Source organism: Vombatus ursinus, unplaced genomic scaffold, assembly GCF_900497805.2.
Source record: "Vombatus ursinus unplaced genomic scaffold, bare-nosed wombat genome assembly UNPS02000582.1, whole genome shotgun sequence".
NCBI classification, from domain to species: Eukaryota; Metazoa; Chordata; class Mammalia; order Diprotodontia; family Vombatidae; genus Vombatus; species Vombatus ursinus.
The window spans coordinates 17,518,470-17,531,480 of NW_020940360.1; the positions used below are offsets into that span (position 1 = coordinate 17,518,470).

Sequence of the window (13,011 nt, forward strand, 5' to 3'; positions counted from 1 at the left end):
TCAGATGTTTCACTTCTCTGGTTAAAAAGTGCATTCTGAGATCCTAGAGTTTGGGAATTCAAACCACAATCCAGTTTTCTACACAGAAGTTTTGAGGGGGTTCAATAAAAATATCCATGAACTCTCTTTTCCCCACCACCACCAGGCATATGTCCACCACTTCCAAGTGTTTCTGTAGAAATTCAATCAATATTTCAATAGCTGCTCTATAATGAAGGAAAAATCCATTCTTAAAAACTCTAGACCCGGCTTCAGCAAAGAAAACAGAAAGACAGAAAGTGACCAGGACCCTGAAGTCCAAGAAATGCTCATATGAGATCATTTGGGCATCATTAGCTTACCATGTCCTTAACTGCAAATTATCATTAACCTCTCCTGAGGGAAATCACATTCTTCTCTGAAAATCCAGGGATTTTTAGATAAAACATATGAATATTAGGAGCTAGCATTTTAACCAACTTTTGTATAGCAGGGGTAAGAATGTCAGTTTTTCTGATGAGATTCCAACCTTTTGTTCCTCCTACAATTATAAAAAAAAAGCCACAATTTATCAAAAGGTAGCCAATCAAAAAAGTGCCCTGTGTTATGTCAGCAGGATACTACCATGGGAAAAATTATTCTGCCTAAGGTCCACACCTAATAATCTCATCAAATTGATGAGGGGATGTCATCAAATTCATGAGGGAATACCCTGAAAAACCTCCTTTACACTTTTTTTCTTCCTCTTCTACCAAATGCAACCTCCTATGTTGTTCTGTATCTTTTTAGTTTTGTCTCTCCAGCTAGAGTATAAGTTCCACAAGGGAAAAGAATGTGTTTTATATTATTTCTGAATTCCCTTCAATACATAGCATTATACCAGAATATAGTAGACACAGTAAAAATTTATAGACAGAATGGTCAAATGGGTGATTGAATACACTAACCAGGCCCACAACAAGCACCAGGTTGTGATCTTTTGCTCCATCAATTAAATTTGATTAATCAAATATTTATTAAAAGTTTCCCAGCCATTTCCATGCCATGCCACCCATTTTCCTTAAGTAATTGAAGGTCCCACTCTTGTGGATTGGTGAGTATTTCAAATATTTTTACCTGGACTTAGGCAATCCATACCTGGCTATCTCAATGACTTGATGATCAATCAATAAACAAACATTTATTACATACCTAATGTGCAGGTATACTTCTACCCACTTGCTTCACGAATTTGACTCTGAGAATTGTAATCAAATCAACCATTTTTAGAATATTTCAGTCAATTTCCCTATTACTCCAGTTATAATTCTGTTATCTTCTCCTATTAAAATGTAAGTTCCCTGTGGGCAGGGGTTGTTTTGCTGGTTTGTATTTGTATTCTCAGCCCTTAGTACAGTACCAGGCACATAGTAAATATCTAATAAATATTTTAATTCATTCATTTATTCACCAGTCAAGGGTTCTTAACCTGAAGTATGTAAACTTTTTTTAATGTTGATAACCATATTTCAATATAATAATTTTCTTTTGTAATCCTATGTATTCTATGTTATGCATTTAAAAACATTATTCTGGGAACCTGTCCATGACACACATAAAAAGGTTAAGAACCTCTGAAGAGATATTGGTATCCTTTAAACCTCAGAACACTAAGCTTTCATTGAAATTAGGTGCTGGGGCAGTGGCATGAACATATACAGGACCCATGAGGCTTTTTATTACTAGGTATGTAACTAAATGACAACAAAGAACTGTTGCAAAGCCTCTGGAGAGTACCCTCAGTTTATCTCAATAACCCTGCCTAATCTCAAAATGATAGCCAGTTTCACCTGCCCAATTGGCTCAAGATGTTAGAACCCAGAAAATGGTGAGCCCCTGCTCATGTTCACAGTAAATTTAAGCCTCCCAGTCAGTCTTGCTTTGAATGTCACAGTGTAGGTTATTAACAAAACTGATAGGCAGAGGTCAGGTTACACCTTTGAAATTTCTAATGTGATTCATTACTAAGTCTTCTCTGATGCTGCTATCAGTTTCAATGAGATCCAGGTCATTGTAACCTCATTATCTTATTTTTTTAAAAAAGCTTTGTAGGATTTTTCCATATCTTTTCTATTCAATTTTAAAATGCTGTTAAAATGAATATTATATAAAATTCATAGAAACAATAGTCTGGAATGTATGGTCTTTCTATTATTTGTTTTTTTCTGGTTGCTCCTCTAGTTGGTCCGTTTAATTTGGTTATCTTCAATGAATGCAGTTATTGGATCTGTTTCATGCTCATTACTGTTTCTTTTCCTGAGAACCCATAATATGTCTAACATGTGGCTTCACTTAGTCTAATTCTTCATTTCTTGCACATGATTAAGTGCTGTAGGTATGCTCCACAAAATACTTTCTAAATAACATATCTACTTAAGTTGAATAAAATGTGCATTTTAAATACATAGACACAAATGTATCTATCTATATCATCTGGTTCAACCCCCTCACTTTACAGATGAAGAAAATGACATTCAGAAAGATGAAAAAACTTGCCCAAGTTTACATAGTAAGTTGCAGAGTTAGGATTAAAAATGGTTCTTCTGATGTCAAATGCAAAACTTTTTGTTATATGTCATAAATCTATCTGAATCAAATGAAGTGATATATATAAAGTATTTTGCAAACCTTAAAACATGATAAATGCTAGTTATTATGCTTACTTTATACAGACATGTAAGCAGATAAACACACACACATATACATACATATATATATATATGCATTTGTTGTTTTTCCATCATGTCTGACTCTTCATGATCCCATTTTCTTGGCCAAGATTGTCGAGTGGTTTGTAATATCCTTTTCCAGTTCATTTTACAGATGAAGAAACTGAGGCAAACAGGGTTAAGTGACTTGCCCAGGGTCATACAGCTAGGCTGTGTCTAAGACCAGATTTGAACTCAGGTCTTCCTGATTCCAGGCCTTGTACTCTATCCACTCACTGTACTGCCTAGCTACACACATATCTACATACACACACGTACATGTGTGTACATAGACACATGTACTCTTATACATACACATATACACACATGTATTTCTATGTATATATGTAGCTATATAATTGTGTGTGTGTGTGTGTGTCTGTGTGTGTGTAGGCAACTTTGGCATACTGGATTGACAACTAGCCTTAAAATCAGAAAGACTAGCTTCAGTTGTTGCCTCTGACACTCCTGACCATGACCTTGGGAATATTTACTTAACCTCTCAGTGCCCCCTAAGCATTCTTTAAGATGCAAATCTGCATTGGTAGAGAGGATTTCCTCACCAGATATTCAGTATATTAATGAAATCACAGGTCTGACCAGATATGCACAGACACACAAACACACAGTGCACTCTTCTATATATCCTGGCTCTGCCATTTATCTTATAGCCTTAGGGAGTTATTTCATGTTTTGAGATCTCAGTTTCTTCATCTCTAAAATGAAAGGATTGGATTAGATGACCTTTAAGTTCCCTTCTAGTTCCAAATTAATGATTCCACACAAATGCATGAAATTATACACACACATTTACACATAAACACATATAATATACATAAATATATATATATACATACACATACATGTGTGTGTATATCTCTATATATCTATGTCTTTATCAATATCTATCTACCTACCTACCTATTTAGAGAAGATAGGTAGGTAGATACCTAAATAGACAGGTAGATAGACATACATACATACATACATAGGCAAGACCTCATCATTTGGAACCTATGTTGTTGTGATAAAGCAAAAGCATAATAACAAAAGTCATTTATGTAGCATTCAAATGTTTGCAAAATGCTTTACATAAATTATCTCATTTGGAATAGAGCACCGGCCCTGAAGTCAGGAGGACCTGAGTTCAAATCTGGCCTCAGACCAAACACTTGACACTTACTAGCTGTGTGACTCTGGGCAAGTCATTTAACCCCAATTGCCTAAAAAATTAAAATAAATTATCTCATTTGAGCCCTATAACAACTCAGTGACCTAGCTACTAAAGTCACTTTCCCATTTTTATACGAATAGTAATTATTAGTGTTTATCCTGTCTCCAAGTCATATTTCCTAGCCTACTCCACCACTGGGGCCTACTGACACAGGCAGGGTGCAGGTAGAAGGGTTTGGGTTTCAGGAAGGAGAGAATGTCAGAGATGGTTGGAGACATAAAATATTATCTACACCTTTGGGATCCTAGCTTTGCTATTTGCTAGCTAAGTGATATTGAGTCAGTCATTCTTCTGCTCTGAAATTTCATCACTAGCTTCCTTATTTAGGAATCCAAAAATTTGCACCTTACAAGGTTGTTAATAAGGAAAATGTTGAGTAAATTTTGAAATGCTAAGGAAATATAAGATTATTTGATTGAAGATGTCATATTTAAGTACTGTTTTTAAGAACATGACTCATTTTTAGAATCTCTTTCCCTGAGAACTTCAAATGACTTAAAATCAGTTGTCTGAAGACTCAAGGAAGGCAGGCCTATTGACACCATTGACCATTGTGCAATTTAACCAATGTCGTTGGACAAGATGATGGCACTCATTTTATTCCATTAGATTTTAAGCTCCTAGAGGGAGGAGACTTTTACCTCTTTGTGTATCCCCAGAACTTAGCACAGTGCTTGGCATACAGTAGGTGCTTAATAAATGTTTATTGATTGGTTGATTGATTTTATTATGAAGTTCAATGAGAAAGGAAGAGATCCTATTTTTCATTTCCTTAGCACCAATGGTAGGGAAATTCCATTCAAAACACTTATATCTCTAAAGAGGCCTGCAAAAAATGCTCCTGCAGATATATGGGGGTCTACTTTACCTACCTTTCCAATTACAATTAGCTACCCTTGCTGGAAGAGGGTCAGGTAGAAGTTCATTGAGTGGGATACAAACATAAAGAAAAAAAAGCTGCTATTGTCTTCATTGTTCCTTTACAGAGGTCCCCAGTATTTAGTGGAAATGATCTGAAGCACAGAGTATCACATACTTTATTCAGTCATTTCTGAATATCAATAATTATGGTTCTGTGACCTTAGCAATGTGATCACCTCTTGGCTTTGTACATATGTTCCTTCCATTCAGCCACAAATCTAAGAAACCATGGCTGAGCCTGGATTTCAGATATGCACATAACTCAAGGAATGAAAGGGGAAAATTTGTGTTTTAGGAAGATTTAAATTGGAAGGTGCACTTTCCAAAGACATGTTATTATCTCTTCTGTTATTATGGATATTCATGTGGGGAGGGGCAGGAAAAGGAGAGAAAGGCAGAGAGGATCAGAGAAAAGTCACTGGTACAATTTTGTATGTGTATATCATTTAAGAAATTTATAGTTTTTATCTCAGCTAACCAGTCTAACCATGCATTTTATATATTATCCGGAAGGCTGTTTGCAATTTTTTTTCATCTGTTGAACCTGCTTCATTGGTCATTTTCTTCCATGTAAGCAACCAACCATGGTTAGACTGGGTAAGAGAAATGAAGGATGTTTTATGTACTACGTGTCTGATGGTGAAAAGGCTAAAGCTACTAGTTGTAATAAGCTTTATGGATTAGCTGTGGGTTTCAGTTAACCACCTGTCTGTCATTTCCACATGTATGTGAATAACTAATATCATCTCCTGGGTCACTGTTTATAAACTTATCTTCCTGAAAACAGAAATACTGTTAGCAGGGGTTATCATTAATAATTGTTTATGGAAGGGAAGATGAGATCATTGGTTTAAGTGATGACAGGTTAAGCATGGCAGTTTATTCAGTAGCGCTCAAAATTTGTGAAAAGAAGTGTGGAGGCAGTGATTTTGTAATTATTCAGAACCAAAATTTTAAACAAGAAAGAGAAGCTTCAGCCAACCAGCGGGATTATCTTCCCTCCATCTCTCTGTGTCTTTTTCTCTTTGTGTCTCTCTCTATCAGTTTCCATCTCTGTCTTGTCTAGGCTCCCATGATCGCTACAGATGGCAGCAAATTAGCTACAGTACTGGAAGCTCTGAATTAGACGTAAGCATTATGTGGGAGGGCAAGGAAAGCAAGTAGAATCACTTGCTCCTCAATGAAAGCACAGCTTCCAAAGGGAGCATGACTATGGTGACATTAAATAATGAGTGAATCCTGATCAGACTGCAACTATAGTGTTAACTTTCAGGGAGATTTTAGAACCAACATTGACAAGTGGAGGGCATTAGAAGGAAAATGATGAGGATGCCAAATACAAAACAAGATGTTACTGAGGATCTGATTAAAGAATGGAGGATGAAATCTAGAAGTCTGAGTGGGGGACATGATTGCAATCTTCATATATTTAAAACATTTGAAGGACTGTTGCTTAACTAGTTTTACCCGACCACAGAATATAGAATTTAGAGTAGAGGAAGTTACTGAGAGACAGATTTTGACCAGATCTAATTGGGGGGGAATATCCTTACAAAGTTGTAAAAAAAAAATCAATGGAACTGGTTGCTTTGAAAGGCAGTGAGTTCCCAGGAACCGAAGGGTTTCCAGTGGTATCTAAATGGCCCCTCGCTGTGGCCATTAGAGGCCATTCTTGCTCTGGTATGAACTGAACTAACTCACAAGGAAGGTTCCCTCCTACTCTGTGGATGACTTACCAGCATTCAAACACTCCAAATCACTTCCCTTGACTTCCACACCTTACTCATTTAAATAAAATAGTTTGCAGAATGTAGAAAGATTCATTCATGGGTTTTTTTTTTTGTCTTTGAAATTTTTTTCTTGCTACAATAATAATAATAATAATAATAATTCACATTTTTATAGCACAGTACATTTTATAAAGCACTTTCCTCACAACAACCCTGTGAGGTAGGCAGTGCAAGCTGTATTGTCCCCATTTTACAGATGAGGGCAATGAAGGCTCCGAGAGGTGAATCAATTTGTTCAAGGTCACATGACAAATGCTTGCTATGAGCAAGGACTACAATCCAGTTCTTCAGACTCTATTGTTCTTTCTACTCAGACATGCTGTCCACCTACCCCATACATGAATGACCAAGGTAAAAAGCTTTTACCCCAGGTGCTCGTCAGTGGTGTTTTTTGAAGGCACACCTTTCAACAGGCGTGCATAGTAGTCCCAAAGGATTAGAATATTAAAGGAGTGAACACAGGTCACCGGAAAAAGGCCTGAGAGTAGTTTCTGATGGAATCAGATCGGTCCAATTAAGTGTTTGAACAAAACACTGACTGTCCACAGTCCTCTTTCCTAGTATCAAGTAAGAGAGTAAAGGATGGATAGAGACACCAAGCAATCCATCAATGATTAGAGACAGTGTTTTCTTTACATAGTCTATTAGACTTGTTTATTATTATTATTATTATTTTTGCGCTGGTAAAAAGACTTTTTTTAAAGATTGGTGTTGAAGAAAGAGTTATTTGTGCTTGATACATTAAGATACTGTTCAAAGTCAGTTTGTCCTTGTAAAAGGATGACCCTTGTAGTAATTCTTAGGCAAGGAGGGACAAATCCAACAAACATAAAAGCACATCTCTCCCCAATTCCCCCATGATTTCTCAACATCTAGAAAGAAAAATTTACATCAACAATTGCTTTGTACATGCACATCTTCTAGTCATACAGTGAGTGAGCAGCCTGCTTCTTGGGTTGCTCATCAAGAAACAGAAGGGAGAATACCACCATTGCCTAAATAATCATTTTTTTTTTAAAAAGGTGAATTACACCCATTTTTTTCAATTGATGTAAAAACACTGATAAGAAGAGCAATTAAAACAGAGTTCCGAATAGTTCTAGCTAATGTAGATTACATGAGTATACAGCATGATTCAACTAATAGGGCTTTGGCAAGCATCACCCACGAGTTCCAGCAAACAAGGCCCAATCCAATTGCTCAGAAAAGGTTAGATCCAGATTTAATAAAACAGTTATTTTTATTTCAGTACTGAAGGCAAAACACAAGTCAAGTGTGAAGACAGTGTTCTTTAAAAAACAAAAAAAAAAAAGGTGGCTAGATTAAATCAAGGAGGCCATGTCCTTTGCAGCTTTATAATTTTGGAATCTTATTTCTGACTCTCACTTTCTCATCCTTTCCTCCCCTGAGCACTAATTTCTCAATAAAAGTTTCAAGGTGCAATTTGTACATTCTTGTCATTATGCTGTCTCATCTCTTTCTGGAAGAAAGCATTACAATCAGCATTACAATGTTGAGTCTCTCAGTCAATACTTGGTTCACATACATGTAATCCAAAATGGTAACGGTGAGGGGGGATAATTGACCTAAAATGAGATAGCGGTGTAAGCATACATTTCCTATTGTGCTCTGTGTCTTTCCCATCCCTTCTCCCTTTTCCCTGTATTGAGCTGTAAAAAATTTAAGGCAGATGAGGTATATTGCTGAAGAAAAAAGTTATTTCCGAAAAAAACAAACCCAACACTTTTATTCTGCCCTTCTACTCAAGAAAGATTACTCAGCTATAAATCTAGTGCTAGAAAAAAGCAGGAAAGACACAATTTGCATGTACCATATGCTATACCTCCTAGGTCTAGAATGGCTTTTTTGTTAATTTGATTTCTAATAGAAAAAATAAGCACCTTAAACTATGAACAAGAAAAGAACCCCAATATTAGTGAGTTTAAAAGCTAAACTGTACTAATAGCACTCACTCAGTCTCTTTCACTCACTCTCTCAAAGGCCAATGCTACTGATTAGAATTGTAAAGTGCTGTACTTAGTATAAACACTGATATACACTGCCGACACTGAAAAATAACCCTCGAGCACATGGTGTTATAGTTCCAAAAATATATTTACAGTCTATTACAAAGATTACAAATGGAAGTGTCTATGGAACGGGATTATGCTAATTCAAAGCATTTTTTTTTACAGTTTTTTTTTTTCTTAAGGGACAAAAGAAAACAGTTTAGTGAAATTATATTGACTGTTTTTCTAGTTGATCAAACACAAAATAAATAAACTGTCAAATAACACTGTACAGTGATCAAAAGAAAAAGTAAAAAGGGGGAACTAGAAGGTCATGGGGAGGGGAGGGAGCAATCCATTTGAATTTTTCTGTAGCCATCTTTGGTCCTAAATGTGGGAAAACACATTATGTAGCACTGAAAATACCTGTTCTTTTGTGATGCTCTGCAAGTAAAATAGAAAAATATAGTGCATTTTCAATGTATTCAGAGCTCACTACAGAGAAATATGTATACAAAACAAGACAGTATAAATAAAATTTACAAGTTTTACAAAGGAACATTTACAGTTTTTGTGTGGATGCCCACATTATCAAACAAGACCAATTTATGACCGATCCCTGGGATCTTTTCTCTATTAAAATCAATATAAACAGCCCAATTCTCTTTGGAAGTACAACAATTCTCTTCTGGGGTAGTTCATGATTTTCCTGACTTTTGAAAGCCTCACTTTCACTTTTTTTATACATTCTTGCAATATCTATAAAGACACATTTGATTATTGCTTATGATATTCTAACAACGTTGTCAAATCATATACTTCAATAAATAAAGCTTAAAAAAAAGCTAGGCCCTTCCCACTCTCTGAGTGTGAAAGAGTTCTTTCTTTCAAAATAAAATTTTTCTGCATCAATGTTCCCAAAGGAAAGACATTCCACTGCAGGGATGGGGTTCTGAGCAGCAAATTCGTTCTAAAGAGGAGAAAATTGTGAACTGCCCCTTTCATCATGCTCCCAAGTTCTAATATAAAATCTAATTCTTTAAGTTCACATTTGGACTGCATTCAACTGAATCAGATATAAAATATATGCCAACTATTTCTCTTAAATTTCCTAATGTTCAGATATTGAAAAAATCTTGATGTGCTCAGATCAAATTTTAGGTAACACTGGTTAACTTCCTGCTCTGAGACATGTTTCCACACAAGTTCTTTACAGGAAGTGCTTCATCCTTTTTTTTTTTTTTCCCTTTTTTGTTTGAAGTTGTGGATCTACAATTTGAGCTTCCTTATTAAATTATGTCTAGTAAAATCATCCTACAAATAATTTTTTTTAAAAGTGCCTTACACTATTTAGGGGTTATTATTGCTTTTAAATTTTCATTGAAAAGATAGTGTCTGATCTTTACAAAAAAGTATTCTAAAAATATCAGAGCTCTTGGCAACTTGCATTTTCTTGATGACCTGCCAATTAGCAAACCATGTCAGAACAGCACTGATTTAACAGAAGAAAATGGCACAGAAAACATACCAATGTTCGGACAGAAATACATTTTCAATCATGCTTTCTATGTTTCTAATGACTTGAGATTCCTTCAAAGGTACCCAGTGTAGTAATGTGTCACAGAATTAACACTAAAAAGGTTCAAAGCTATAAACAACTTACTAAAACAAAGTCCTTATGAAGAATAAACACAAATGATTTTTAAAAAAAGATTCTGAAATCACATATTTAAGGAAAATATTTTGAATTTAACAATAAGATCATGATTTTATTTGACAAATATATTCTTTCTTAAATTTTTATGTACATTTTAAAAAGTCTGTAAGATAAAAAGGAGGTTAGAGAGCTCAAGGTGTTTGGATGTTTTTTTTTTTTTCAGGTAGTACTTTGTTTATTGTCACTGCTGTTTTCCTGGCCACCAGTGGTGGATCCGTATTCCCTTTTCTGTGAATTCTGGTGGCACTTAGGAGTTCAAGTTTTTAGGTGCTTCTTGTAGATCTGTTTACTGCAGGAAGGAACCAGCAAATCAAGTGTCTTCTAGCAGCACTCCACGCCTATAATGAAGGCCAGTACTGTTCTCTCACAGTCTGTCACCTCCCTCATAAGGGAGAAATTTTGTCTATCACACTTGGATGCCAGTGCCGTGTAAATGTAGCATTTGTGCTCTCATAGTCTGAATGCTGCTCATGATTTTCTTTTGATGACCAACCAATGTGATCCCTAAACTCATCACATCCCTGGGGAAGAGAAAGACATTTTTAATTAGTTACCTTACATTGTAGTTACGCAGTGTCTTATTGCTATCAACCCCTTCATTAAGTAATCTTAGCTGCCAGTCACTGTCCTCATATTATTATAACAATGAGTCAGCTTCGTGGCCTAAAGCTATGATCAATTTTGTAAAACAACAACAACAACAAAAAACACCTCAGGGCTCAGACACTCAATTTACAATTATGTGGAATGATTTTGGTTTTACTGGTCTGACCTTTCATAACTGAATTTATAAGCAGTCTGAAAAATTATTATGAAGAAAAGCTTGGAAATGTTATTTCTATATTTGGTGGCCATGAATCTATGTAGATCATAGCATCATAGATTTAGAGCTGAAAGAGACCTTAGGAATCATCTAGAACAATCCCTTCATTTTAAAGAAGATATCATTACTCAAAAATTTTCTTTAATTCAGTAAATTTTTATGACTATATGCCATAAAATTCATGACAGGAGAATTGAAGTCACGTATATAAAATAATGAATTCCTCACAGACATGTAGTTTAAACTTGTTTTGTTTTACCCCCTTCTTTCTTTGACCTTTCTGCTCAAAACAGATGTTAGAAGTTGGATGGTTTGCATTATTCAGCATGGAGATCCCTAAAGTCTGAATATAACATGGTAGTGAAGTGCTCCACAGCTGTTGTGTAGTGGGATTCTGATAACTCTTCTGGTTTGTGGGCAGTAACTCTTTGCATAGTACATATGGGAGAACCTCCAAGCTCACTTCTGTGACCAGCAGAGGCAGAATCAAGAAATACTTATGCCATCAAAAAGATGAACAGTCTACACTTCCTGATCAGTGACATCAGGTGTATGTCTTTTGGGTCTGTCTCATTTTGATTCTAATCCTATTGGCAACTTCCCTTAAGTACAGAATCTATCCTTCATAGTACTGTTTGGCTACCAAAACAACGAATTGTATCTGATGTTTACATATACTTTTAAAAACTGTGTTCATATGCCATATCTCATTATAACCTTGTAGCATTATTTTGAGGTTGATGGGCTCAGTACTGCTTTCCTCACTTTAGATACAAATAAATTAAGACCCAGAGGTTAAATGAATTCCTAAATGCCATATGAAGAAGTAGCAAAGTAGCAAAAAATTTGGTATTTTGACAATCCAGATGTCAGGCAATTAGGTGGTACAGTGGATACAACATGGGACCTGGAGTCAGGAAAACTTGAGTTCAAATTTCAGCTTCAGATACTAGCTATGTAATACTGGGCAAGTCACCTAACTTCTGCTTGTCTCTATTTCCTCGTCTATAAAACGAGGGCAATAATAGCATCTACCTCCCAGGGATGTTGTGATGATAAACTGAAAAAAAAAACAAATTGTAAACTGTGTTGTGAACCATAAAGAACTATATAAATAACAGTTTTACTATTACTCCTGCTGTTACTACTGCCGCTGTTGATTCAGTTTGCAGTAACATAAGAAAAAAAAAAAAAACATTTAATGCAAAGTGTTGAACCAGGAATTTCAAGCAAATCAACCAAAAAATTAATTGAGTTAAGTAAGTAACAAGTTCACAGAGTTACATTTCCCTAGTTGAACTCAAGAAGTCACCATAATGTATGCCTCAGTGCACCTTGGTCATGGTATATTGAGATCTCATGCCCAATAGGATTGCTGTGGGGAAATTATCACTTCAGGCACAAACTTTCTCTGGAATATCCCTCTCAGCCTATATAAACTTAAATGTATCTGGAGTGGAAAGAAATGATCCAGAATGAATTTTTGCAATACAGGATACTTGGCTGGGAAAGACTACCTTTGTAATCATGGCAGAACTAGTACAGTTTCAAATGAACTCAGTAATCCACCTCCTCCCTTCCCCCATATAATTCAAAGTCATACTTACTCAATAGTCATTCTGGCCACTGATTCAAGGGAGTTGTAGCCAGCTGCTGTGAAGTTATCCTTATATCTTTCCATCTTGATAGCTTGTAGCCATTCTCCCACAGAACAGAAGGTAGTGAAGTCAGGAGTATTCTGATCCAGAAGGGGACTAATTGGCCTAGTTAAAAGCAAAAGAGCAAGATAAA

General features: G+C 35.7%; 1 protein-coding gene across 3 annotated transcripts in view; it reads right to left on the reverse strand.

The window, feature by feature from the left end:
- Window positions 1-10,544: 10,544 nt before the first annotated feature.
- The window catches only part of EPHA7 (EPH receptor A7), a 214,045-nt gene continuing 211,578 nt past the window's right edge, over window positions 10,545-13,011 (reverse strand). For all 3 annotated transcript variants that reach the window (XM_027856378.1, XM_027856370.1, XM_027856360.1), the window contains exons 16-17: window positions 12,828-12,983; window positions 10,545-10,918 (exon numbers count right to left, since the gene is read on the reverse strand). In XM_027856378.1, coding sequence (XP_027712179.1) covers window positions 10,804-10,918; window positions 12,828-12,983 — 271 coding nt within the window. In that variant the 3' untranslated portion in view covers window positions 10,545-10,803. The remainder of the gene's footprint in view (window positions 10,919-12,827; window positions 12,984-13,011) is intronic.